Source organism: Grampus griseus, assembly GCF_964374135.1.
Source record: "Grampus griseus genome assembly, chromosome: 7".
Lineage (NCBI taxonomy): Eukaryota > Metazoa > Chordata > Mammalia > Artiodactyla > Delphinidae > Grampus > Grampus griseus.
Window position 1 is genome coordinate 30,575,940 of NC_139001.1, and position 27,412 is coordinate 30,603,351.

General features: G+C 37.5%; 1 protein-coding gene across 3 annotated transcripts in view; it reads right to left on the reverse strand.

Annotated features, from left to right (window-relative positions):
- PARD3B (par-3 family cell polarity regulator beta) overlaps positions 1-27,412 on the reverse strand; it is a gene marked incomplete at its 5' end in the record, with an annotated part of 1,039,339 nt that overhangs the window by 370,989 nt on the left and 640,938 nt on the right. For all 3 annotated transcript variants that reach the window (XR_014296988.1, XM_082658175.1, XM_082658174.1), the window contains one exon: positions 16,418-16,462. Coding sequence is in view for 2 of the 3 variants with exons in the window: in XM_082658175.1 (XP_082514301.1) it covers positions 16,418-16,462 (45 nt within the window). The remainder of the gene's footprint in view (positions 1-16,417; positions 16,463-27,412) is intronic.

Genomic DNA, 27,412 nt, shown 5'->3' on the forward strand with positions numbered 1-27,412 from the left:
CTCTTCAGTTTCAGGAGTATAAGCTGACATCATCCAAATTCTCACGTTGTTCCTTTGCCCAATCTCAGCACCTATTCTATGGTAACATGTCTTGCATAAATGAGAAGTTGCACAAAATTTCTATAAAAGTATCAGAATTTCTGGACTTCAGAAAGAGAAAAACCAAAGAGCATTTGATGCAAAAAGGTGAACGTATGGAAGGACGGCTTTTGTTGGAATGAACAGGACTGGTTTCGATTTGTTTTAGTACCTAAAGGATCTATCAAAGAGCCTTCTCATAAACTACTCTTTGGGTGTGGTCATGACAAGGAATTCGCTCTGGAGGGTGTTCTAGGAGTCAAAAAACAATTCTAATCAGCATCTGATCCATGGCCCACATAGGCAGTGACAACAAATAGCCCGATAAGCCTCTTCTTCCCAACTTCATGACAAGGCAAATCATAACCTGATAAAAGCTCCTTTGTAAACCCTATTTTATTTCTTCCTATAACAATGAATCATTCTAATAATCTCTAGACAGTGTCGTAAATCATAGCCTGAAACTACAAATATAACCAGCACTTTTTACTATGTGGTTTCTGATGAAGGGAATTTTCCATTTCAGACTTTCTCAGCATATTATGGACATCATTCCCAGCTTTGTTCCTATGTCCTGTGGCTTTCCATATACTTCTAAAGAGTATTTTGTCAAAAGCAATCCAGACTCAGTGAGATAAAACCATGTCTGGGTGAACATGTGCTTTAATCTGCATTGAGCCCAATGGTTTATTTGAACTCAGCCATTTACGAAGGACAATCATTCATTCTTTCATCCATTCGTTCAGTCAGCAATTATTAGACTAGAGACTTCTGCTTCCAGCTATGTATTAATTCTCAAAATCCCGATAATAAAATACAAATAGATCCTGGATAAATTAAAACAAATATACATTTAAATGCACTGCTTAGCTCATAGGAAATTAAGGGAAATCCTGAAGCAAAGCAACCCTCAAAAGGATCTACAACCTGAGTAGAAGGGTAGGCAAAGAAACCTCAACGATCAAATACACTTTCCTCAGCAAAGTGAGTTCAAGAAAATCTCTCTTTACTCTGGTTCTAGAAAGGAAAAATAACAATGAAAACAAAACAAAACAAAACAACCCACAAAAAGACAATCTTCATGTCTCTTTGAGAATTTTCAACCACAGGACAACTGTCCTCTTGGAGGTATTAAATCAAGTTTATTTTTCTCTCAATTAATTAAGCTGTCAGCCAAAAAATTATATGAAAGTGGTTCCAGGTTAGTAGTACTCTGCTTGTACCCCAGAAGCAGCAAATCTAAATCTTCTGGGAGAAAAGCACATGCAAATCAGGCTCCCCCAAATGCTCACACATTAAATCCAACCAAGTATGACATCCTAAAGAGAAATGACCAAATCCATCAAGAAAAAGTCACCGTGGATGAGAATCAGCAGAAACATGAAAGATATGTAGATACCAAAGTGGAATTAGAAGACAGACCTGGAGAAATTACTCAGAATGGAATACAGAATGAAGGCGACAGAAAAGTATGAAAGAGTGTCTAGGAGACATGGCTGAAGAGTGAGGTCTAACATACATCTGATAGGAGTTCCACTGGGGAAGAGGCACATTAACATTTATAATTTCCCAGAAGTGATGGAAAACATTAATATACAGCCATAGGAGACACATTATATACAAAGAAAGATAATATAAAGAAACCTACAGCAAGACCTAGATGGTAGTGAAAGTAAACATCAAAGACAAAGAGAATTTAAAAGTGTCCAGAGAAAAGACTGATCACTGGTACAGAGAGGCCAATTAAACCAATGGCTGACTTTTCACAGTAGAAGCCAGAAGACACTAGAAAAAACACCTTCAATGTGCTGCCAGCATAACACTGTATACTCAACAAAACTAGTTGTCAGAACAAGATGTTTCCTGATAAACAACAGAGTATAATCAATAGACCATCATTAAAGGAATGTCTGAAGAGCATACTTCAGAAAGAAGGAAAATGATCCCAGAAGGAAGATCTGAGGTATAAGAAAGAATGGTAAGAAAAGAAATTGGTAAATACACAGGTGACTTTGAAAAAATAATAGATACAGAAAACATTAAAATTAATATATAATATGTGAATCAAAAAATAAGAAAGAAAAAAATGGAACACAGTATAGAAATTGGGAGGGGGTAAGGAGAGCAAAAGTATTCTAAGTTCCTTATATTGTTTGGGAAAAAGATTAAGTATGAACTAATTTTAGATTTTATTAAGTATGCATGATAAAAGAAGTGTATAATTTTCAAATTAATATAAGAAAAAAGTGGGTTTAAAAACAAAATGAAGGGCTTCCCTGGTGCGCAGTAGTTAAGAATCTGCCTGCCAATGCAGGGGACCTGGGTTCAAGCCCTGGTCTGGGAAGATCTCACATGCCACGGAGCAACTAAGCTCATGAACCACAACTACTGAATCTGCGCTCTAGAGCCCGTGAGCCACAACTACTGAGCCTGCGCTCTAGAGCCTGGGAGCCACAACTACTGAGGTGCGTGCCACAACTACTGAAGTCCCTGTGCCTAGAGCCCGTGCTCCACAACAAGAGAAGCCACCGCAATGAGAAGCCCGCGCACCGCAATGAAGAGTAGCCCCCACTCGCCGTAACCAGAGAAAACCTGGGCACAGCAACGAAGACCCCACGCAGCCAAAAATAAAAAAAAAACAAGAAAACAAAAAAAAACCCCAAATGAAACAGGAATTCATTCTAAGAGGACAAGAAGTGACTCATGTATAAAATAATATGATAAACGTAAATCTAAGTATGCTAGTAATCTCAATACGTGCAAATGTGCCAAATTTCCAGTTACAATTCAGATTGTCAGAACGAACACACACACACAAAAATTGTAAGACAAGACACACATATAAAGACATGGGGAGTTTGAAAGTAAAAATATGCAAAAAGACATACAAGCAAAAGACTTAGCAAATACTGAGCAAAGGATGCCTACTCCATGCCAGATACTGCTCCTGCACTGGGGCCCACGGTCTCTGCCTGTGTGCAGCTCACGTTCTGTAGGTGAGGAGACAGACAGTACGTTAAACACACACACGTACACACACACACACCACAGACTGTGATAAGTGCTACTGGGAAGTGAACAGACTAAGTGACAGAAACTGACTTATTCTGCCTCTTTTAGATGGGGTGGTCAGGGAAGGTATATCTAAAGAAAGAACACTTGACCTAAGAACTGAATCAGAAGGAGTCAGCCACGTGAAGGTGAGGGAGATCATTCTGAGCAGAGGGAAGGCATGTGCAAAGGGCCCCAGAAGAGAACAAGTTGGCCTGCTGAACACAGAAAGCAGGTAACCCGGGCCAAGTGTCCTGAAGGAGAGGCGCAGTGGGAACAAAGTCAGCAAGGCAAGCAGGGAGATGAGGCTGGCCTTGGGGCTTGTGGTCAGAAATGTGGATTATTTTCTATGAATGGTGGGAAGCCACCGGAGGATTGTAAGCATTTGAGGACATGATTTGTGTCATGTTTGCCAGAGATCCCTTTGGCTCTTGTGGGGAGAATGGAATGGCAGAGAGTATGGGAGTTAGGAGGCTACTGAAGGTATGAGGTGATGGTGGCATGGGCAAGGGTAGGCAGGAAAGCTTTGGGTTGTGTTCTTGTGGGACAAACCTGATTTCCTACTGGATTAATGGGGTAGGTAAAGAAAGGTGAAAAAATGAAGACTGACTCTGCATTTGTAAGAGACTGCTTTTCCAGGCTCACACAGAAGGGCACCATGGTATCTGTTATGTTTCCTTCTCTGATGAAGATGGCCTGTTAGAGGCATGTACTTCAAAATATAACTCAAGTTAAACTTGATGGAGAGAAACTCATAGTAAGAAACAGTTGAAGATTTGGACATTTCTTTGCTGAAGGAGCCAGTGTTCAACCAGAATTGAAGGCATCAGTCCATGGACAGAAAATGGGGCCCAGAGAGTGAGTATTATATAGCCCAAGGCCTCAGGGTGCACGTACTTTTCTCAAACCAAGATCTTCTGAGCTTTGCAAAAAAGCACAATGATGGAAACGATGGACATGCTGATGGAAACGTACAGAATTCATCACTGTTTCCCAGACCTCAGCAAACTGTGTCATAGGACTTCAGGATAATTTGTCAGGTTCACAAATCATTTTATACTGTTATTTCCTAATATTATTTAAAATCTCATACTTTTTCCACTAATATTTTAGTTTTAAAAATGTAGCCCTGTTATAAATAGAAAGATAGTACTTTACTAATACACGTCAATCTAGATGCATACTTTTGAAAAAGAAGAAGTGTTTGTCCATATAAATCACTTAAAATAGTTCATCAACCGCTAGGTCACTAGACCAACCGATAGTAACATTTTCTCTGAGCATAACAAGTAAAAAGCCTCCATCACCAGTTTGACACCAACATTTCTAAATACCTCTGACAACTCCCGGATGGCAATATCATGATACTTCACAAAACTATCTGCTTTTTTTCTCCCTCTTTCTTTGCAGTTGTTGTTTTCCTGGTTGAAAAGGCATGCACATTTACAAAAAAAGGATTAGTTAATAAAAGGGTTTTTATTCAAAAGGTTACTTTCAACAGCTTTGTTCTATTTTGATGGGGTGGAATTTGTAAGTGGTTTTGTGTGTGTGTGTGGTTTTTAATTATCAACAGAGTGTTAATGAATTTGCATTTGCTTATGTTAGCAAGAAGAAGTAATCTAGGTTGCTTTAAGTTTTCTCTTTAACTTTTACATATTCATCACAAGCTCTCATTATAATTCTGCTTTTATTGGACACAGTTGGGCACCATGAACCTCTAAAAAGCATGACGTGGGTGCCTTACTGAATAAATTTCAAAGACTACGTTCCTGCCCTCTAGGATACCAAAAATTGACAGGGGAGTTTAACATTCCCCAAATATGTTTTTCATTGGCACATTTTCCAGCAACCCATAAATGAGGTATCTCATGGTTAAGCCTCTCTCTATTCCCTTCCTCCCGAAATACTTTTGGGCCCCAAATAGGTTCCCAGCGTGACTCTGGGATTCAGCCTCTCATCTCCTTCCCAGAAACTATCCCTTTTCCTGTGGTTCTTCTGTGCATATGCTGTGCCAGTCCCCAGGCTAAATCATCTCACGTGTACAACATTTCAATGATTAGATTCAGCATGTGAAATTTTAGTATGTTTGAAAAGTTTTTACTTTTTTAAACCCATAAAGTTTTTCATTACTCAAACTGCACATAAATATCGTCTCAACATAAAAATTCAAATACTACAGATAAAGCAAAAGTCCCCCTTGACCCCCAACCTCATCTTCTTCCTCTAAGTAAGGCAGCCACTGTTAACTTTTTCTATGTATTTGCATTTTTGTATAAGCACATGGTAGTTTCAGTGTTTGCATTCCTACTGTTGCTACTGAACTGTGAATACCTTAGGGGCAGAATCCACAGTCCACACAACCTTGTATTTGTGGTACCTGGTCCAGGGTCCGGCACACAGTAAGCATTCAATAAATACTGGTTTAATAAAAGAGTTAACACTGGTTCCTGCCCTTTCATTCAGCAGATAACAGAGTTCTCCTGCTTATATGAGGAAAAGGTAGGCCTTGGGATTATTAATGGTCTAAGGGAGTCAAGACTATTGATCAAAGGAGATTTGAGAAGCAGCCTGTGTGGGTCCTTGGGGGCTAACTGGCTCTAGAGCAGAAGTGTGAGCTAGGGCAGGAAAGGGTGAGAGAAGTTAAAAAGTATAAAACCAGAGCCTGGAGACACCTGAAGTTAAACAAGGCTAGATACCAGAGGAGACCTTGGTCTGAGGAAGCTGGGGAGGGTTTTTCAGGGAGGTGGGCCTTCAAAGAGTTCCGCTGGGGCTCTGAGGCATGAAAGAATAAGATACGGTCAGACAGCAGTGGTGAGTAGCTCTGTGAATTGGGAACAAGTGTGATGAGGCGGGGATGGGGTGGGGTGGAGGGCGACAGTGGCATGAGACAGGCTGCAAGGGCAGATCAAGACAAGGTGACAGAGGGCATGGTATGACTTGTTAAAGGTACTGAAATTTATCCCTGTCGATAGAGCCTAAACACAGGAACAAATGAACATTTTTTTAAGTAGGCAAAACCTTTCTTGAAATATACTAGTCTTTTAATGCTTCCCCCGCCTCAACCCAGCATTCACTTATGGAACTCATACGTGTGTACACATACACAAGTTGTGTAAAGTCACACCGACATTATCAAAGCCAATATATTCTAAAATATTTCTCACCATTAGTTGGCATTGTTATACCTTTATCAGATATTAAACAAACAAAATTTATGCTTTCACATATTTTATGTTATTCAACACAGATTGGGCATTCATTATGTAAACGCTGATCTTCAGGTGTCTCAGGCTGGGGTTATTTTTGTTTGTTTGTTTTACATCTTTATTGGAGTATAATAGCTTTACAATGGTGTGTTAGTTTCTGCTTTATAACAAAGTGAATGTTATACATATACATATGTTCCCATATCTCTTCCCTCTTGCATCTCCCTCCCTCCCACCCTCCCTATCCCACCCCTCTAGGTGGTCACAAAGCACTGAGCTGATCTCCCTGTGCTATGCGGCTGCTTCCCACTAGCTATCTATTTTACGTTTGGTAGTGTATATATGTCCATGCCACTCTCTCGCTTTGTCACAGCTCACCCTTCCCCCTCCCCATATCCTCAAGTCCATTCTCTAGTAGGTCTGTGTCTTTATTCCTGTCTTACCCCTAGGTTCTTCATGACATTTTTTTTCTTAAATTCCATACATATGTGTTAGCATACGGTATTTGTTTTTCTCTTTCTGACTTACTTCACTCTGTATGACAGACTCTAGGTCCATTCACCTCATTACAAATAGCTCAATTTCGTTTCTTTTTATGGCTGAGTAATATTCCAAACTTGTCCTGCCAACATCATATGTCGGCTGATATTTTGGTGAGAAAAGTTCAGAAGTAAAACACTGCTGGAATGTCTAAACAGCCAATCACTTAACACTGGCAACTAGATTATCCGTAGAAGTTTAAAATAAAAGGTCCTGCAAGCAGGGAGCTATAAGCTCTCTGGGTCATTGGAATCAGAGTGTCTCCGTTTTTTTCTCTCCACAACACATTTACACATAAAATACTTTCCTTAAAAGAGTGATTTAAAATTCCAGGTGTCAATGTAAACCTTTCTAAAATAATTACATGGGAACCGAAAAGCTTTGTAGCCCCTGCCAAATCTACTCTTGATATAGGGCTGCCATCATTTAAAGCTAGTAGGGGGCTTCCCTGGTGGTGCAGTGGTTAAGAATCCGCCTGCCAATGCTGGGGACACGGGTTCGAGTCCTCGTCCAGGAAGATCCCACATGCCGCAGAGCAAGTAAGCCCATGAGCCACAACTACTGAGCCTGAGCATCTAGAGCCCTTGCTCCGCAAAAAGAGAAGCCACCGCAATGAGAAGCCTGCGCACTGCAACGAACAGTAGCCCCCGCTCGCCGCAACTAGAGAAAGCCCGCGCATAGCAACTAAGACCCAACGCAACCAAAAATAAATAAATTAAAAAAAAAAAAAGCTAGTAGGTATAGAGTCCAACAATTTTACTGAAATAGTTTCACTGCAAGAAGTTTACTTAGGAGATCCTAATGCTAAATACAAAGGAAAGAGGACAGAATTGGTGCTCACAGCTTAACATTTATAGTTATCATGCTTTTGAGAATGTAATTTGTTTTTACCCATGACACCTTCAAGTCCATACAATAATATGCTGACTGATGATGGCGTTTCTGTGTAACTTTTAAGTCACTCGCTGTTTTCTGTGGCTCCTACTGTTGTCCCTCTCCAGTTGCACAGCGAGTCCAAAGCTGAGTACAGACAGCTCAGCCTACAGAAAAGTTTTAATGTCAAACATTCACTTTGTACTTATCAACCATCATGCAGTCATTTAATAAGATTTTTCACTGTAGATGTTCACTCTGGCATTTAGAAACGCTATTAGAATTGTCAGTTCCAAACCACTGTTTTCCAAATGTACAAGACACATATTCCCCATGGATGGTGAAGTTTGAGAGAGTTCAGCCACATTTGAAGAATTTGACATATATAGAAATAGGCTCGTCTCTTTATAAAATTACTTTTAATTTGTTCAAACAGTTAAAACTTTAGAAACTATACATTTTCTAAATCAATGCACACTTAAGCACAGTAAATTTTATCTCCAAAGATAAGCTGTTGAGTTCTGAATTATGAGACAGGATAATAAAAAATTTCATTGCTGAGAAATCTGTAATATCAATATCAATATATAAGGGCATAGGGGAAAAGTATGTACTGAATACACCATATCAACAAATGTCTATTGGAGCTCAGAACAGAATAATCTGTCCTGTACATTTATATGTAGGGGAAAATAAACACCATAATAAAAATATAAACTATAACGAACAGCAACCATAAACAGATACAGACTGTGACAAAGTCTGTAATAAACTTTGAACAAAGTACATAGTTTTTGTGTATAGAAGCTTATTCAATTCTGGTGGGTTTCAATGAGAGAAGCTGAAAAGACAAAAGACCAGAGCTGTGCTAAATTATTCTTTCTGTTATCCATGCTGGGTTTGGGGAAATTTTGAGCATTTTAATGATAGTTTAGGTTATTAAATCAGGCAAAACTGGTAGCAATGGTGTTTGAATTCACAAAGCAAGAGGTTGCTGAAGTAGAAGTCAACAGGTCTGACCAGCTGGGCCTTTGGTGGGGGGTGATTTTCCCTGTCTAGGTATCAATCTACTCTTTAAAATAAGTTGGTTGTATCAGACATATATAACTATCCACTTAGTCCTAACTTTCTATAATTTCACCATAAATAGAGAACTGAAAATATAACTGCAAAAGATAAGAACATTTTGTTCAGGGGAAAACTGTAACTCATGTGCAACTCAACCCTTGAATGCAGTGAATATGTGCATGTGCAGGTGTAAATATATTGTTTCGTAGTATCCCATCCAATTTTGCTTCAATGACTTAAACACATCCCAACATGGGCTACCTATTATCTATAGTGTTTCTTATTTTCTTGACCAGCCTATTGACCAACCGTACAATGCCATTATGTACAGACTTTGACATCATCAAGAAAATTGAGACCATTAACATCCTTAATTTCTTACCCCCTCTACCTACAAATTTATCTGTACTACATGCAGCCCTGCCACTTTCCCTTCAATCTTGGCTCATCCTCTTCAAAGCCAACTGCTATAAAACTATACTCTTAATCATATCCCTTTAAAAATGTACTCTTTCCTCGTTCTTCATTCTCTTACAAATGTCTCTTTCTTCTCAGTCAACAAACTTGGTCCTGTGTTTCTCATTAACATGAAATAGAATACCACCAACAACAAAAGACAACTTCTCTTCTCTACATACATCTCTCTTTTCTTCTCTTAATATTAAGCTTCTGGAAAGATCATCTATCCTTGTTTCCACCTCCCATTCCTCCTCAAGCCACTTCCTTTTGATCCTGCTCTTCTGTTTCCTGTCCAGCAGAAATGATTACCCATGGCCATTTCTTGGTTTCCAAACCCAGTAAAATTTAAGCATCTTCTCAAAACTTGTAACCTTGGGACCGTTTCCTCCTGGAAAATCTTCATCTCCTCATCCTTCAGAGATAGGATCTCTTTACAAAAAATAATTCATCCAGGCCACCACTGAGTCATAACTGGCCCAAGCCTTTTTTCTATTTACCAAAGAGTGAGAATTGATTCTCTTGGCAACTGCAAAGCCATCTAAACAAACCAGGTGCATCACTCCTGACACCCTTAGTCATCTCCCAAGATGTGAGCCCTTTGGTCATCTACTCCTTCCTGTGCTGTAGCCTTACACCACTCTGTCCATCCCCCTGTGACTCACCGTCCCACTCTGCCCTCCAGCCCAGAATCCTCCACCTTGCCTCCTCGAATCTCCACTATCCTCCCATGGTTGACACAATGCTGTTCACTTCCAACCCCTTCTCTGAAAATTCCCCTTCCTTTTAGCCTTCATTGAAATCTAGCTCTCCACCAAGAAATCTGCTTCTCCTGCAGTCCTCTCATTTGAAGCTCTTCTTTCCCAGGGTTGGGAGGGGGCTCAGCTATCTCCTTATTTCACATTTCCAAGTTCAGGTACATTGTTTCTCTACCCTTATATAAAATCCTGACTCTTTCAGAGCTAACGCTATCCTGCCAACTTCCTTCTACTCCTCTTATCATTCCTTCTATCACCTTCACTCTCACATCATTAATACATGAACACTGCCACATAGCTTATGGGTTCCCTCTCTGCCTACTCTATTTTCATCTTATCACTGTTGTTATCAAAGGTACTTGCCTCAAGAAACCATTGGCCCAAGGAGGATAAGAGACACAGGCAGAAAACCTGGACCTGAACTACAGGTTAGAGCCAAGCCTGGCCAAACACTTCTGAGATCGGCAAGTCCCAGCCCACCTGAAGATACGTGATCAAAAAATAAGTGTTAACTGTTGGTTTTTTTACGTAGCATGGTTATAGCAAGAGTTGACTGATACACTGATAATCAAATTGGATCTTCTCTCTCATTTACCCACTAAGTTTGATTAAAAAACAAACAAACAACAAAATTGAAAGCTTTATTCTCTAAATACTTCATACTTTTCTTTCCTTAATTTCATCACTTAAATTTATGCCCACATCATCTCTTATCTGGACTATTGCAGTGGTCTTTTAACTATTCTTGCCTTAAAAAAAAAAAAATCCTTTCAAGTCCCCACAACCAGAGTGGTATCACTAGACTATAAAACTGACCACTCCCCTCCTTTAATCTGTTTAGATTCTCTGAGCCTGTAGGATAAAATTCACATTCTTTCATTTGGTAGGCGTTCCCCATGATCTAATCTCTGCCTTCTTGCTTAACCTCCTAGCATGTCACTCTCCCCTTTGCACTCCTGCCATGTCGAATTGTTTACAGTTTCTGGAACACACCATGAAGTTTCATGTTTTCACAACTTTCCATGTGCCTGGAAAGTGTTAGCTCAGTGACCTTTTCTATTCCTCAAACTTCTATTTATCTTTCAGATGCTGCTATGGAAGCACTTCCTTTCTGACACATGTCACTTTGTATCTCCAGCGCTTAAAACTTAATACCTGTTACAGAGTGGGTATTTAATAGACATGAGTGGAACAGAAATAACTTTGAAAGTTGATTTATAAAAAAATGTAGTATCTATTTACTCACGAAATTTAGAAATGCACACACCTACACCACATTTGAATAGTAAATAAACTTATATTTCTTTCTAATTTGATTTGATTCTTTGAAATTTAGAGGATAGCTTAATCACTAACATTTTGCAATATAGGAGACACTAAGGTTGCTTCATAATCAAGTTTCTATAGAAAGAATCCTAGATGTATCATTAATTTTTTTCTAATGAAAACATCCTGAATCCCATGGAAATGTAAATCAAGGCTGAAGCATGTGGGAAATGCATACTTTTTTTGTGTCTAAAGCTATAGTTATCCAACATAACACATGACAGAAGCTTAGAAAATACCCAATAAAAATGTTTGTCCAAATAGATAACCGTGCAGTATTACCTTAACCAACTGATGAGGAAAGAAACAGAGTTCAAATCCACTACCCACTTACTCTATGATTTTAGTTCCTCATCAACAATAACAATGAAAAGTCCTAAAAAACAGTAATTCAATTAGAAGACTCAGATATGAAAAGTGATCATGGTTGGTGCTCCAAAAATTAAATGCATATTTTAACTTAGATATTCTATAAAAGTATGGAACACTAAGACTCAACAAAAGTTATAAAATGTCATTTAATAACCCATTACTCTTAAAGTGACTATCAAATCACCTTATGTTTTACCTTTTCTTTTGCAAAGATTCAGCAATTTCTTTAGCTACATTCGAACATTCTAGATTCGACGTTTACACACAATGCATCTCTTTATTTATTTATTTGGCGGCGCCGTGTAGCATGCAGGATCTTGTTCCCCGACCAGGGATCGAACCTGTGCCCCCGGCATTAGGAGCGCAGAGTCTTAACCACTGGACTGCCCGGGAAGTCCCTACACACAATGCACTTAAAGCAGAATGTATGTTCTGTCAAGTCAGCAACTTGCATACTAAGCTCTCAGCCTTTGCTGTAAGACACGTATCACATGCACATTTCCTATAACTTATGTATAATACGTGTACATCACATGCATATTTTTTTCATACATCTCTTGGCCCACACATTCACGTGCACATGCATGCAGAGAAACAAAGGCACAGATGATCAGATTTGATGTTCTTCTCCTGCTCACTGAATTACCATAGAGAAATTACACCTACTGTGTTCCTGGTTTAGCTAGTTGAGGTTATAAAAGGTAAGTAATGATTTATAGAATATCTTGATATGTGTGTCATGCCTTCCAACTAGACTGTGTCTTACTCCTACATTCTTCTCAGTTCCTGAGATTGTGAGATGCTAGGCACATGCTGGTGGAATATAAAGTGTCCAAATTCATTGGCTCTGCCACATCGCATCTGGGTTTCTATCCTAAGCCTAAGAGTTATCAACTGGGAGAACAAGGACTTATGCCTTCAGCTTCAGCTTCTTCATTAGCAAAATGTGTTGAGATACCAACCGTACTTAGTGGCTGCAAGGCACCTCAGCTGGAGAGATGTCCCCCTAGATTGTTAATGCATACTTGCTCATTAATTGATAAACTCGTCTCGGAAAAGGTCTGGACTTACTGCCAACCATTACTTTTACAGACTTGCCTGTTTTACAGTTATATAGACAGGTGTTTGAGACTATAAGAAATTTAAGTAGAAATAGGAAAGCTTTCTAGTCCATTTTGCTAATTAATATGTCAGAGCTCATAAAGAAGGACTCATCATCCGCTTTCTTCAGTACTGCATCATCTTAAAGAGCTGGGTCAGCAAAGATCTCTGTAGACAGTCAATACATATTAAAACCATTCTAAGCAATAAATCAAAACAAAGAAATATGACGGCATGTTTTAAAAAAGTCAAATTTATAAGTCCTTTCTGTCTGAATGCTGAGGGGCATTAAACTATTGGCTTAAGTGTCAGTTCAGTACATAGGGAAAAAAAGGACTCCTTCTTGGACATACTTTATGAGTCTGTGTATAGCTAAAATTAAAGCATAATGTAAAAAAAAAAGGCTATGACAAATCTGATGTCATTTTTCTCTGGATTCTAATGTTTCCTCAGAATATTTGTCATTTTAAAAAATGGTTTTATTGTTTAAAATATACATTTTGCTGAAGTTATTTCCCCTGTGCATTGCTAGGATTTGAGTTTTGTCAGAATTCAATTACTGAGATAGTTAGGGAAAAAGGTGAAAGACAGTTTTTTGGTTTTTCAAGGCTCTCTGAAACTTATGATTTTTTTTTTTTAAAGGAGCCAAACAAAAAGCATTTTGCTCCTAACTTCTCTATGGTAGGTCTCACCATCCCATAAACATTAATACCTCTTATATGTGGAAGAGGACCCCATAAGATTATAAACAGGAGTACCAGCCTGCCATTTCCCTTGCCAAGGTATGAGATGCAATGTACTGCCAGGCGTAGCCCGTGAGATAGATTATTAGAGATATCTCAAGAATACTGGACTGATTCCAGCAGAGGTGAGGGAATACTACATTTTGGGCCAAAAATGTTAGAAAGATTTATCTTACCTAAGACTTTGATTTGATCTGAGCTCTGAGGAATCAACCATTTAAAGAATAAGCCAAGGAAATGGTGCCAAAAATATTGTCACAAATTTGGGAAGTACCCAAGCCAGACCAACAGATGGAACTTGGCATGAAATGGCTCTCTACACACTAAGTAGCTGACTCAGAAGAAATTTTAACTCAGATGAATTTATTAAAATGTTGAATATCATCCTAAATAAGAGGATGGATGATAGATTTAGGTCAGCACATAAAATTTAATTTAACTTCCTGATGGTCTTGGATAGTGGGAAAGGGGCCCACATTTCCATGATTAAAAAGAGACAGAGGGAGATACACTTTCTTCTTAGCAAAAGAGATACCACTTTTTCACCTGAAAATTCTGGAGAAAGGATTTGGGGAAGAGAAAGGTGAAACAAAAAAGAAGCTGACATTGGCGAGATAAGTACGAATGATCAGGGCACGCTGCACATTACAATCCAAACTGGCACTTGCTTAGTGGTCTAGACTGTAGCAGATGGAGACTATAGTTCTATATTAGGTGAATGTTAAAAATGACTGAACAGGTTGCCAGAATCAAAAGGACCCTTAATTCTCTTTCACTGTCCTCACTACCAAAGCCTAATGGGAAAATGCTCTACCCAGTGTAGCCCACACAAGGAGCTGCACTTCATGGGAGGGATGGGTTCTTGAGGAGCATTATAATTCAAGACCTTAATAGCATCTTTTTCTTTCATGCTGCTTTTTATTTTCTCAGTACTGTCTCTAACGTTTCATAGAGTGCTCTCATTTAAGTCTAGAGCTCACAATTTGAGGTGACTGGTTAGCCCTCTTCACTGTGTTTTATCGTATGCCACTTTGGCTCCAAAGTTATCAACTTTCTGGCTGTTTTCAGCGTTTGCCCCGGTTCCACAAAAAGCCAATGAAAAATTTGATGATGTTGTGATAGAATATAAAAGTACTTAAAATATAAGAATAGTGAATATTGTAATAATAGTTCATTAGTAACAAAAATCTTATTTAAAACATCTGATGTATTTCAACAGTTTGATTCATGGGATATGAAGACCATTAGTATTATTTCTATTACCAGCTAAAATAACTCTGCCATGTGAACCTTACAGTTAACCTGACTGACAGCTTTAAAATTATGCCATTTTTAACATTTTTCTTTTAATTTGGAAGATTATTTCAATTTTTATGTTTAGAGTACTTCTTTCCTAATATCTTTATTTCACACTACATAAAAACATATCATTAAAATTTACCTAAAATACTATACCAATATACCAAGATAATGTTTGCCTTTAAAAAGAGTGACAATAATTTTTGCTTACTGGCTAACAGTAATTTGTTTGGAAATGAAGTAAGATTAGAGTAAGATTCGATTTCCCAGAAAAAGCCAGCAAGTTTATTATTTGTTTTCAAAAACCAAATTGATACACATTCTAAAAAAAATGCTTCTACTTCTTACCTTGAAGCCCATCCCAGTATGTAAATAGGTTTTTATCTTCAAGTATTCATATGTATAAGAGAGCTAAGGACAAGAAGTACCAGGCATGGGAACAAGCAGCGTGTGGCAATTTATCACTCCCTCAGAAATCTTTTCTTTCACAGTGATCTAACCTCTTAGGTTCTTTATTAGGAGGGGCAGAAAAGAAAACATCTAAGAGTTGTGAACTAGACCTTCCCTGCTGTTATCACTAGTGAATCTGGAGAAAGAAGAAAAGGAAAAAACATCATAATCTTGTCCTGGAACATGATGGAAGTAATGAGGCATCAAGGCCACTTACTGCTGAGAACATAATTGGCCCATAAACACAGGAGATGCTTGGTGATGGGAACGACTTCTTTGTTTCAGAAACGAAGGGCTGCCAACAAATCATAACCCTCCTGTTGTTTGGAGTGGCATTTCTAAGAGTAAAATGGATAGTTTCCCCCCAAATAATGCACCCTTACAAGAAAAGGATTACTGCTGTATTTACTAGCTTAGTAGCTTTAAGTGTTTTCAACTAATGTGAATAAATGATGCTGAAGAAAGGGCAAAGGAACAGAAGGTAGGTCATTTGGCAATGAAGGAAAAGCTTGGATTTTAGACCTGAAGGTATATCACACAAAACAGAGAAAGAGCCTAGAGACCCTCAGAGTCCTGGTGGACTTCCTAGGGCACCTCCAGGGAGCTCATTCATGAGTCTAAAGAAAGAGAATACAGTCATCTCAGGCCCAATCCCCTGTGATGACAGGCAAAAAAATGATTCTTTTTTGAGAAGGAAGAAATGGCCACGTTTTTCTTTTTCTGGAATTCTTTGTCCTGTCACTTTAATGTGAGAGTCATCATGGAAAATAATTTCAAACTTTCTTGGGTTTTCTTTGTAATTTTTTGTTATTCTAAGTGTTCAGCTGGCATACAGGTTAAAGATTTGGGGTTTTATAATTATTTTTTTGGAAACCTTTCTTCCTCCTTCTCAAACATTTCAGTCAGCATACATTATGCCACTATACAACACATGGCCAAGCAATAATTCACCTTTGTGGAAGTCGGAGACATCTCGTGTATTAATTAGCAAGTCTTTAAGTGATGAGTGGATGGAAACAGCTTCCATCTGCTACTCAAACACAGCCAGAGATTTCCAGGAAGGAGAATATAAAGTCAGTTACAAGGAATTTCTTACCCGATTTGTGTCCAGCCAATGAATGGACTTTGCTTTCATCTGGCACTGCAAAGAAATTAAAGAGACAAGGATCAGACCTGCTTGTAAATCAGCCATTTTTCGAACAATAAATTAATATAGATTTGTAATAAGTGAAATCTTTTACTGGCAAAGATTTGAGAAAACATCTTCCCCAGCCTGCCTGGGGCACCTCAATTCTATTAATTTAAAGACAGTTATGAAGAAATGTATGTACATTAAACCTTCTGTGAATAGAATTTCATTCTTTTAAAAATTTCTAGGGCTTCCCTGGTGGCGCAGTGGTTGGGAGTCTGCCTGCTGATGCAGGGGACATGGGTTCATGCCCCAGTCTGGGAGGATCCCACATGCCGCGGAATGGCTGGGCCCGTGAGCCATGGCCGCTGAGCCTGTGCATCCAGAGCCTGTGCTCCGCAACGGGAGAGACCCGCGTACCGCAAAAAAAAAAAAAAAAAAAAAAAAAAAAAAATTCTAATACTTTCAGTTCTTTTAACTGGGCTGTTGTTTCTGTATCCAAAAAAACAGAAAAACTCAAGAATCTAGAGCTGTATAATATATCATAAAACTCTTTGAGCATGACAGCAATATATCTAATCCCCAAGGATCAGACTTCTGTATCTGGACAAAATGGAGCAAAAGGGAACAAACTTACAATTCCTCCTGAAAAAAAATTTCTAAAATAGACAAAACACGAAACAATGGCATTCAAGAGATCAGACATCAGGCAACAGAGGACAGTGACCCTTGAGAGGTGGAAAACAGGTGGGGTGACTCCTGCCATTGCTCCAGCTTACTGTCTAGAGAAAGTTTCCAGGTTGTGGTGCAGGAAGGGGAACACGGGCAGAGCCCAGGGATATTCCAGCCTGAGGACATGAAGCTGGAGGCCCAGGGAAACCAAAGCAGAGTTTAGGTCAGAGAACTGGAGAGAAGAGAGGTATACAGAAATCTTTCTGAGATCTGCAAAGGATCCCCTCAGGTATTTAATTAATTGCTGATGATCACATGCATGTGAGGAAACTACCCAAGACCTGGGACAGAACCGCCCCAAAGGGGAAAGAGCACAGCGTCCAAAGTTTACACAAGGTTGGGAATAAAGTTCCTATTCCCAATACCCAGAGTGAAAAACTTCAAAATTCAGGGGCATCCATTAGAATAGGAAGAAGAATCTTGCTTCAGCAGTGGATAAAATTTTAGATGAACACAGCTCTGATGAAATGGATATGATTTTGAAAGCCACAAATTACCAAGGCTTATATAGGAAGAAAGAGATCATCTAACAGCCCTATAGTTTGTTTTTTAATCGATTTGTATTGAAAGTTAAAAACTTTCCCAGAAAGAAAACTCTAAACCCAGCTGATTTCCTGATGAATTCTACCAAACATTTAAGGAAGAAATAATACCAGTTCTACAGAAATTCTTTCAGAAAATTTAGAGGAGGGAATATTTCCCAACTCATTCTATGAGGCTACCATTACCTTGATGTTAATATCAAGCAAAGACGTTATATGAAAGCTACTAACCAATATCTCTCATGAACAAAGAGGCCAAGTTCTAAATCCTTAAGCAACTCTGCATGGATTATCACTTCAATATTCAACAACAGCTGTGCAATATTCACCATATACATATAACTGATTCATTTTGTTGTGAAGCTGAAACTAACATACCATTGTAAAGCAATTATACTCCAATAAAGATGTTAAAATAAAAAAAATATTCACCATATGTCATTGTCTACATTAGTCTCTAAAACTCTGGTGGCTCAAGGGTAGAAGCAAGGTGAGTGGAACTCTGCCAACAAGGAGGACCTCTTCCATTTTCCCAAATATGAGATTGGTCTCAGAGTAATAAGCTCCTCCTTCCTTTACCTACAACATTCAGTCATATTTCACTGACCCAGTTATTATACAAAAATCTTCCTAAGTCTTCCCACACCCACCTAGCACTCCTTTCCTAAGCTATTTCTTTATTTTCTAGACAAGAGCACTACATGTTTGTGATTTTCCTGGTATTTATTAACTGCTTAAAAATCGTTTTGGACTTTTCTTCGTGTTTCCAGTTGGAGATGTCAATCCATATGTATCAGCCTCCAATTGTGGGCCAAATTCTGTCTTTCCCAGGTCTGAAAAAATATACAGTGGAATCTATAGTACAAATGAAAAAACATTGGAAAACAATGATGGTGACTAAAAAAATAATACTAGAAGCTAATACTGAGCACTTGTAATATACAAGTTCTACCCTATACTCTTTATAGCTATTAATTCATTTAATGCTCACAGTAACCTGTAAAGATAGCTATTATTATCTTTACAGATAAAGAAACTGCAGCATATCTTGTAAGTGGAGGAGCCAGAGCTTAAACATGGCACTTTTAATCACTCTACTATACTTGTGATGAATCATAAAAGAGTTGTTATATTTTTCAGACTATTGATAACATGAATTAAATGTAAGAAAACACTTGACAAACACCCGTATGTTAGAACACTATTACCCTTTTAATTTGAATATGTTATTAATAGAAATCTTTCTATGTTGACCAATACGAACAAGTGTTAGCTATAAATTTGTTTAACATGTTCAGAAATCTACAGTTCTAATAGGTTCAAGCTGAAATAATTCATCCCCATTACACAGATAAGAAATCATCTGTCTGAGTTAAAATCTTGACTTAGATACTTACTGGTTACCTGCAATTTACTTTAACTTTCTGTGCCTCAATCTCATCATATATAAAATGAGGTTGATATTGCTTTCCCCGTAGGTTTAGAGTGAAGATTATTTGTGTAAGTTTATGCAAAATACTTAGAAGATCACATAGTAAGTGCTTAATAAATATTAGTTATTAGATCATTAATGATAAACTAAATAGAGTTAATTTACATTAGATGTTACAGAATAACATGATAGCTAATAATGGGACAGATGTGGATTGAATTCAAGATTTATCAGGCAAGTTACTAAGCTCCTTTAAACCTTAGTTTCCCCATGTGAAAAATGAGATACAAACACTGTACAAGGAGTTGTGAGAACTGAATGAAATAAATTTTAAAAAGCACTTAGCACAGTTCCAGGTACATGTTTCTCAATAAATGAAAACTTTTGATAAATGGAAACTGAGAGCGGTAAAGGTTGTGAATTTAATGATGGCGGTGGTGCTTATGATTTCACTTGCCTAGGATTATAAAGGAATAGGCAGGGCACAAGGTACTTTCAATTGCTATCTCATGGATAATCCAATACCCACAGCAGGTTTTACCTCCCGGTTTACATGGCTCCCAGTTCATCTTGTAGTGGAAGAAAGGCAAAGGAAATATGGTATTCAGACTACATACATGATTTTATTTTGTGCAGTTATTCTGAAAAAGGAATTCACACAAGGGTAGGATCTTATTTTTTGTTTTTGTCTTTTTTTTTTTTTTTTTAACAGACATAAGTTATCCCATTAAATCTAAGTCAATTTAAGTACTACAAATTCCCTTGCCATGTTAGGTTGAACATGGTAACTTAACTTTTTGGCTGAATATTATCTACTATTTTTAGTAGGAATACTAATTATTTTAATTGACAATTTGAAATTCTTTAGAACACTACCAAACTATTACAATAAACAGTGTAGAACATCCAAATGGGTGATGGGCATAAAAATTAGGGGTCTTTCTCCAAAATATTCACTGACACAGATGTCTATCTTGAGGACAGAAGATAAATGAATAAACATCATAGAAAATAGAGGGAACTGTAATGACTTAATTAATAGAATACATTTTACTTAAAAGGTTAAATTGGGAACAATCATCTTTTATGCACATGCTTAGTGCTGGGAAGTGATTTAAATAACAGTAGCAAGTGAGAAAATGAGGTAAAATTATACACACCACCAAGCTTTTTAAAAATATGACAAGTGTTATAATTAATACTCAACTTCTTTTATAACTCACATTACCTTAAAGCTACTATAAAGTTTCCTCTCAGGGCTGGAGCTTAAGTCTAGTCATTTCCTGCATATTATTTAGATAGCACAGCAGCTGCAACAGTAGCAATATTAATACGATAGCTATGTCATTTTAAACAAAGAGCTTATTTACAAGAGGTTGAAAATGAGTGAGCCCGGTGTGAGAAAGGTCTATCATTCCAAAATGGTAAGTAAGGTACCAAAAGTGTCAAGTAAGAGAGGGTTGATGGAGCAGGAACCAAAATTTCTTGTTCTGGTTCTAATGACAGATTGTTTTCTCTTCCTTTCTTTCTTCTCCCCACCTCTCCCTCCCTCTCCCCTTTCCTCCTCCCTCCCTCCCTCCCCCCTCCCTTCCTTCCCTCTTCCCTTCCCTACCTACCTACCTACCTACCTTCTTTCCTTCCTTCCTCCCTCCCTCCCCCCTCCCTTCCTTCCCTCTTCCCTTCACTACCTACCTACCTACCTACCTTCTTTCCTTCCTTCCTTCCTTCCTTCCAGTTTCTAGAGCATATTATATTCCCTTTCTTATCCTTCAGTTTCCAAAGATTGGTACTATTTGCTCTTGATTACTTTAAAGAGTTATTATAGTAATTGAAGAGGTATTAGGGAAATGTTGAGTCCTTCTGAAGATGAAATTCACAGACATTTTTTATTACATTCTTAGAGGGCACTGTGGACTTGTCCCTCCTGAGATTTCTCTAGATTTATTTAGATAATGGGATTTCTATTAAGCTCCTGCTTCCTGGCATTCAACTCAAGATCAATGGACACTATTTGATTTAATTACTATAAGGTTTTTCGTAAGGAGGACACTCTTTGGTTTGGATGTTTGTTAATTTCCTGCTTCGTCCTCTGGTTCAGGAAAACTTGCTCAGGAAACACAGCACCCTGTGGGCCTATGTTTCCAGTTATTTTGGTTATAGACCTTTGAAGTTAATCAAAGGTCTATGAACTACCCAACACTAGTGGAAACTTTTTAAAAGGTGTGGATAAACACACAGTGTCTTTTGGCTTAATTTCAACGAGGTTCATTGTTAGAGTTGAGAGAAACCATAAAGAAAGAAAATACGGGAAGAAAATCTGTGAAAAATATGGTACTCCGAGAACTTATTAGTGGCAGACATTAAAGTGCATATACTACTTACATATATTGGCTTCCTGGTAGGATATATTTATATTAATATAGTGATCACTTAAAGGTTTTATTCTTTTGTCAAGCCTTCTTATACTCTTCAAATGCATTCTCACTGGGGGAAAATAATCCCCTTGCTTATTGATAGCATTTGATATGAATTTTACAAGTGATTATTAGGGACTTCACTTGCTTAATAAAACTTTGAAGAACAGAGGCAGATTTGGTGAGTTAATGGGCCCCATAGGCTCTTCTTATGCTGACAGAAGATGGTATATTGCTAACATGCACAAATCTCTTCAGATAAAAATTGCCACCAGGTAGTTATTCTTTTTGAGAATGCCAACACTACGTCACGAATGGGGAATATGCAAATGTGTTCAGATTCCCACTACTTCATATTGAGATACTCTGATGCAAAGCAGCATTCTAAAACATGATGCAATGCTGGTCTTTCACATAGACAGCTCTATCTCATTTAACTTCTGATTTTCCTGTCTTTGGCATGATAGAGACTGCAGTTTTGAAGATGATGATTGGCACAATAAAAATCTATCTTCTAATGAGGCCATAAACACTTCTCTTTGGATAGTTTACTAGGAAACTAAATATTAAATAATTCCTTAATGCTTAATAAACTTGTTTCTAAAAGTTGTTCCTTCAGAATTTAAAAAAAATTGATGTACTTGCCAATAGTAAGAATCAATTTTCTTCTCTTTTAGCAGATCAGTTTCCATACCACTGATTGATTTCCAGAATTTCTAAGGAACACAAACCTGTTTCAAGTTGTAAATTAAGTTCCTGCCTTAGCAACCATGAACTATTACTGCATTAATTTATAGTGTTTTCTTATGTCAGTGACTATTTGGCATACTGCTACTCCTTAGGGAGACTTTTTGAGTTTTCAGCGCTATAAATTCTTATGTGTTGAAAAATTCTTCCATCTCTTGGAAAAAAAGCGAAATACAAAAACAAAATAAGGCTTTTGCTGAAAAAGGGGCTAGGTGATCAGTACAATATAATGACATAAATGTTTATCTCACCATCTCCCCCAAAGCACCCTGTTCATCCCTGGACGTGTTGCTGCTCTGACAATACGCTAATCAGAACAGCTGAAGTTTTCTTCTAATGTTACAGAGCATCTTCCAGCCAGGCTGCCACAGGACAAAAATGAGGGACCCATTCCCTCATCATTATCCAACTATTCATATGTTCACAGCTTTTCAGTGATATCCTCAGAATTCCTTTTTTTTTTTTTTTGGCCACGCAGCATCTTAGTTCCCAGACCAGGGATCGAACCTGGGCCCCTTGCAGTGGAAGCACAGAGTCCTAACCACTAGACCGCCAGGGAATTCCCTTTCTTTCTCCATGAATCTTAGGAGAGCTTCAATCTAAAGTTAGGAAAATCCAATACTTTCCTTATGTTCTTATACTATTGTCTTTATCTCATTAAAAAGCATTGGAAAACCCAAAACATGCCTTCATAAATTCATTGATTCATTTGTCTTGAATCTACTCAATAAGCATTTTCTTTCTGAAAAGAATCAGACACTCAAGCCTGGGGTTTAATGAGGAGATACAAATAAATAATGTATTGATACAATGTAATGTAATAAATAGTATAATAAAGGAAGAAGGATATGTGTTAGGGATATAGTAGACAGTCACACAGACACGAAGATTCACAAAAATAATAAAGGTTTCTGGTGACTGAGTACTTGAACCAATACACCTGGGACACTTTTTGTTCATGGCAAGGGAGCAGCATTGTAAGAGTGAAAGAGCTCAAGCTTAGCTGTTACAGGGACCTGGATTCTGATACTAATTCCATGTGTGACCATGGACTAATTACTTAGTCTTTTTCAATCTTACTGAACTTATTTGTAAAAATGTAGATAATGCCCCCTACCACAGAGTATGAGACAACCTAGAGGATATAAAAACTTATCTTGGAATCTAGCAGAAGCAAGTGCTTAAAGATGGATTATACCTGCCTTTCACACACCACCACTTCTGCTAGGTGCTCTGCACTCTATCACATCAGAAGTATGTTTCTGAACAGACCGTGCAACTTCATGCATCTGTACAATAGTATACACATAGCACATGGAATTTCTTCTGACTTACAATGAAAATTCATCCATTCTCCTGCTAGGCAAACATGCTTTAAGACCCCATTCAAATGTCATCTTCTCCAGGTCATCTTCTCATGTCTCCAGGCTGAGCTTCAGGACCAAAGTAATTTGTAAATATCTCAATTATTTGTGTATGGGTCTGTTTCACATTAAACATGAGCACCTTAAGGAAGGGATATGTCTTGTTTTTCCTTGTTAGCCTGGAATCATGCCCACCCCCTCGTAAGTACTCATTAATGTTTGCTGAGTGAATGAATGCAACATTTGAATGAGTAAAGAAAGGAAGCAGCAATTTGGATACATCCATTCAGCAAAATGTTCTAGACCAATGAATGTGAAAGATATTCATTGTGGCATACATATGGTTCTATGAATGTTGTAACAAAAATGTGTATAAACCTAGTAAAATTCTTGTGGTGCAATTTGCAGATACTCTCCTGGCAAGGAAAGGGTGACTGGAAGAAGGTGACTGGAATTCGAACCTGGGATAGGTCTAAATAAAGACCACAACATGGTAGAACTGTTCGTTACAAATATAAACTCACTTATATTTTGAGTAGTGAACTGTAGAAAAAAATATAATTGGTAGTCTAGTCACAACTCACTGTGTATCTCTAATAAGTAGGTTATTAGTGTTTATGAATTTACTTTTGGGCTTGCTGGCACCCATCTCACTGTTGTTCCCCATATGGTAATGACACTTGAAAGAGCAACTCATTCTGTGTACAGAAAATATCACATTACATTAACAACAATACTGAATACTTGGTACAGAGGGTACTTCTTTCAGTACACAAATGTTATGAGTTTTCAAAGCTGTAAATAGAGTAAATAGATGTCTTTTTTTTACATCACCATTTCAGACAAAAACAAAAAGAAAACGCACTAACCTTAAAAACTGCTGCTACGAAGTATTGAAACATTAAAATATTTATAACATATGTGTAAGATATAACAGACAAAAGTAAAGCAAACACTGTGTATCAACCAATGGGTTTGAGAAAAGAATGTAAGTTTACTCAATTTCATTCCTTTCCCTCCTTACTCAGAGGTAACCACAATCCTGAATTTTGTACTGTATCATTTTCTTGCTTTTCTTTAAAATTTTACCACAAATTTGTCCCCAAATAACATTTTTAAAATTTGTATCTTTCATTAAATGATACTGGATTTTGTCACATACTTTGCTGTGTATACTGATGTGATCATGCAATTTTTATTTTTCAGTCTGTTAATATGTGACTTACAAATGTTTGATTGATTTCAAATTTTAAACCAATTTTGCATTCCCAGGACAAACTCTACTCGGTCATAATCTTTTTTATACATAGTTGAGTTCAACTTGCTAAATTTTAAAAAAGAATTTTATACCAATTTATGAAGAATGTCAATCTAAAGTTTTCTTTCTTCCATGTCCTTGTCTGGCTTTGGTAATGCCAGCTTCATAGAATGAGTTGGGGAAGCATTCTGTCCTCTTTATTTATCTGGAAGTGTTTCTGTAGAATTCCTATTATTTCCTCCTATAGAATTCACCAATAAAGCCATTTGGACCTAGAGTTTTCTTTGTGGGAAAGTATTTCACTATAATTCAATTTCTTTAATAGCTATAGGGATATTCCGACTATTTCCCCTTGGATGAGTTTGTTTGTCTCTCGCAAGTTTTGTCCATTTAAGTTGTCAAATTTATTGTTCATGATATTGCCTTAAAATTCTTTTAATATTTGTAGAATTTATAGTGATGTCCCCTCTCTCAATCCTAACAATGTTCATGTATCTTGTCTTATTTTATTTTGATCAGTCGGGTTAGTGGTTTATCATTTTTATTGACCTTCTTAAAAAACTAGATCTTAATTTAATTTCTCAAATTTTTTCTATCGATTTGTATTCTGTTTTTTATTATTCCCCTTCTACTGCTTAATTTGGTTTCAATTTTATTGAACCCTCTTTATTTTCTTAACATGAAACCTGGCTGAGGTCATTGATTTGAGAACTTTCTCCTTTCTCTAATATAGTTTAATTCTATAAATTATTCTCTTACTGGCATCCCACAATGTTTTTTAATCACACAAATGTTGATATGTACTGTTTTCATTTTCATTCAATTAAAATACTTCCTAATTTCCCTCTTAGTATTTTCCTGATCCATGTGTTATTGAGAAGTTCTTTATTTTCCAAATATTTGTAGGTTTGCCAGCGTTCTGTTTTTGAATTTCATTTTAATTCCACTGTAGTAAGAGGGAATATAAGTTGCATGACTTGAATTCTTTAAACATTTTTTTGCGTGTTCAGGAATTCATTGAGATACCTGGATCTGGCTTTCTAGATTTCATTAAATTTGGAAAATTTGTGGCCACTATTTCTTCATATATTTTTTCTCTGTTCACCCTTCTCTCTCATTTGAGCAATCCAATCACACATACTTCAGGCCACCTTGAAGCTGCTCCTCAGGTCACTGTTCTTTGCTCATTTCTGTGTCTTGTTTTCTGCTATTGTCTAATCTGCTATTAATTCCATCCAGTGTATTTTTCATCTCAGACATTCAACTTTTCATTTCCAGAGGACAGATTTTTTTACATCTTCCATACCTCCACTTAACATGTTTAATTTTCTTCTAGGCTTTTGAATATATGGAACACAAACATAATAATTTTTTAATGTGTTTGTCTGCTAATTCTAATGTCTGTACCACTTCTAGTTTTAATGATTGATTTTTCTCATTATGTGTCATATTTCCATACTTCTTGGCAAGCATGATAATCTTTTATTGGGTGCTAGATACTGTGAATTTTACCCTTGTTGGGTGCTCGGTATTTTTACATTCTTATAAATATTTTTTCTCTCTTCGGGATATAGTTGAGTTACTTAAAAAGATTTAATCCTTTTGGGCTTTGCTTTTAAGATGTGTCAGTCAGGACTACAGCAGCATTTACCCTAGGCTGATGATGCCCTACTGCAGAAGAAGTGCCTTTACGCACACCTTATCCAATGTCCTGTGGATTTTAAGGTTTTCGCAATCTTGTTGGTGGGAACAGGTACCATTCCTAGTCCTGTGTGAGCTCTGGGTACTGTTTCCTGGATCCTTTCGGGACTTATTTTCTCAGCCTTGGTAGTTTCCTCACATACATGCTCTGATGAGTGCTCTGTGTATAATACCCAAGAGAGATTCTCTATATAGTTCTGGAGTTCACTCTCTATGCAGACCTCTCTTCGCTGGTACTCTCCAAACTCTAACCATCTTGCTTTCCCTGGAGTCTCAGCCCTATCTCCTTAATTCAGGTATTTAAGAATGTAATGTGAATCTTGTAACAAGTTTCACAATACAGTACTATTTAATTTCTCTGAAATACGTTGCAAGATGATTCTAATATTTAATAAATTAAAACATCTTGTCCTTATAACCACAGCTTCCTAAATCACAGAACCAGTGGCCCTAAGACTACTTGAGTAACTAGAACCCGAAGCGTAATGGGGAGGACACTGGGCTAAGAATGTGAGCAGTGACTGAGGATATTCTTCGAAAGTCTCATCACCTGCTTGCCACCTACATAAGGATATGATGAAATCAATTCTGAGAATAAGCAATTAAAAAATTTGTTTGGAATACAGGACCACAAAGAGAATGCAGCTAAGCTGGTGGACTGAAAGGAAACCATGTCTAGGCCCAGGGCTATTCCTGTCCTGACAGCACACATGCTACCTTCATGAGCAGGTCACATGACTTTCTTCCAAGTGTCCTCATAACCAGACCCAAG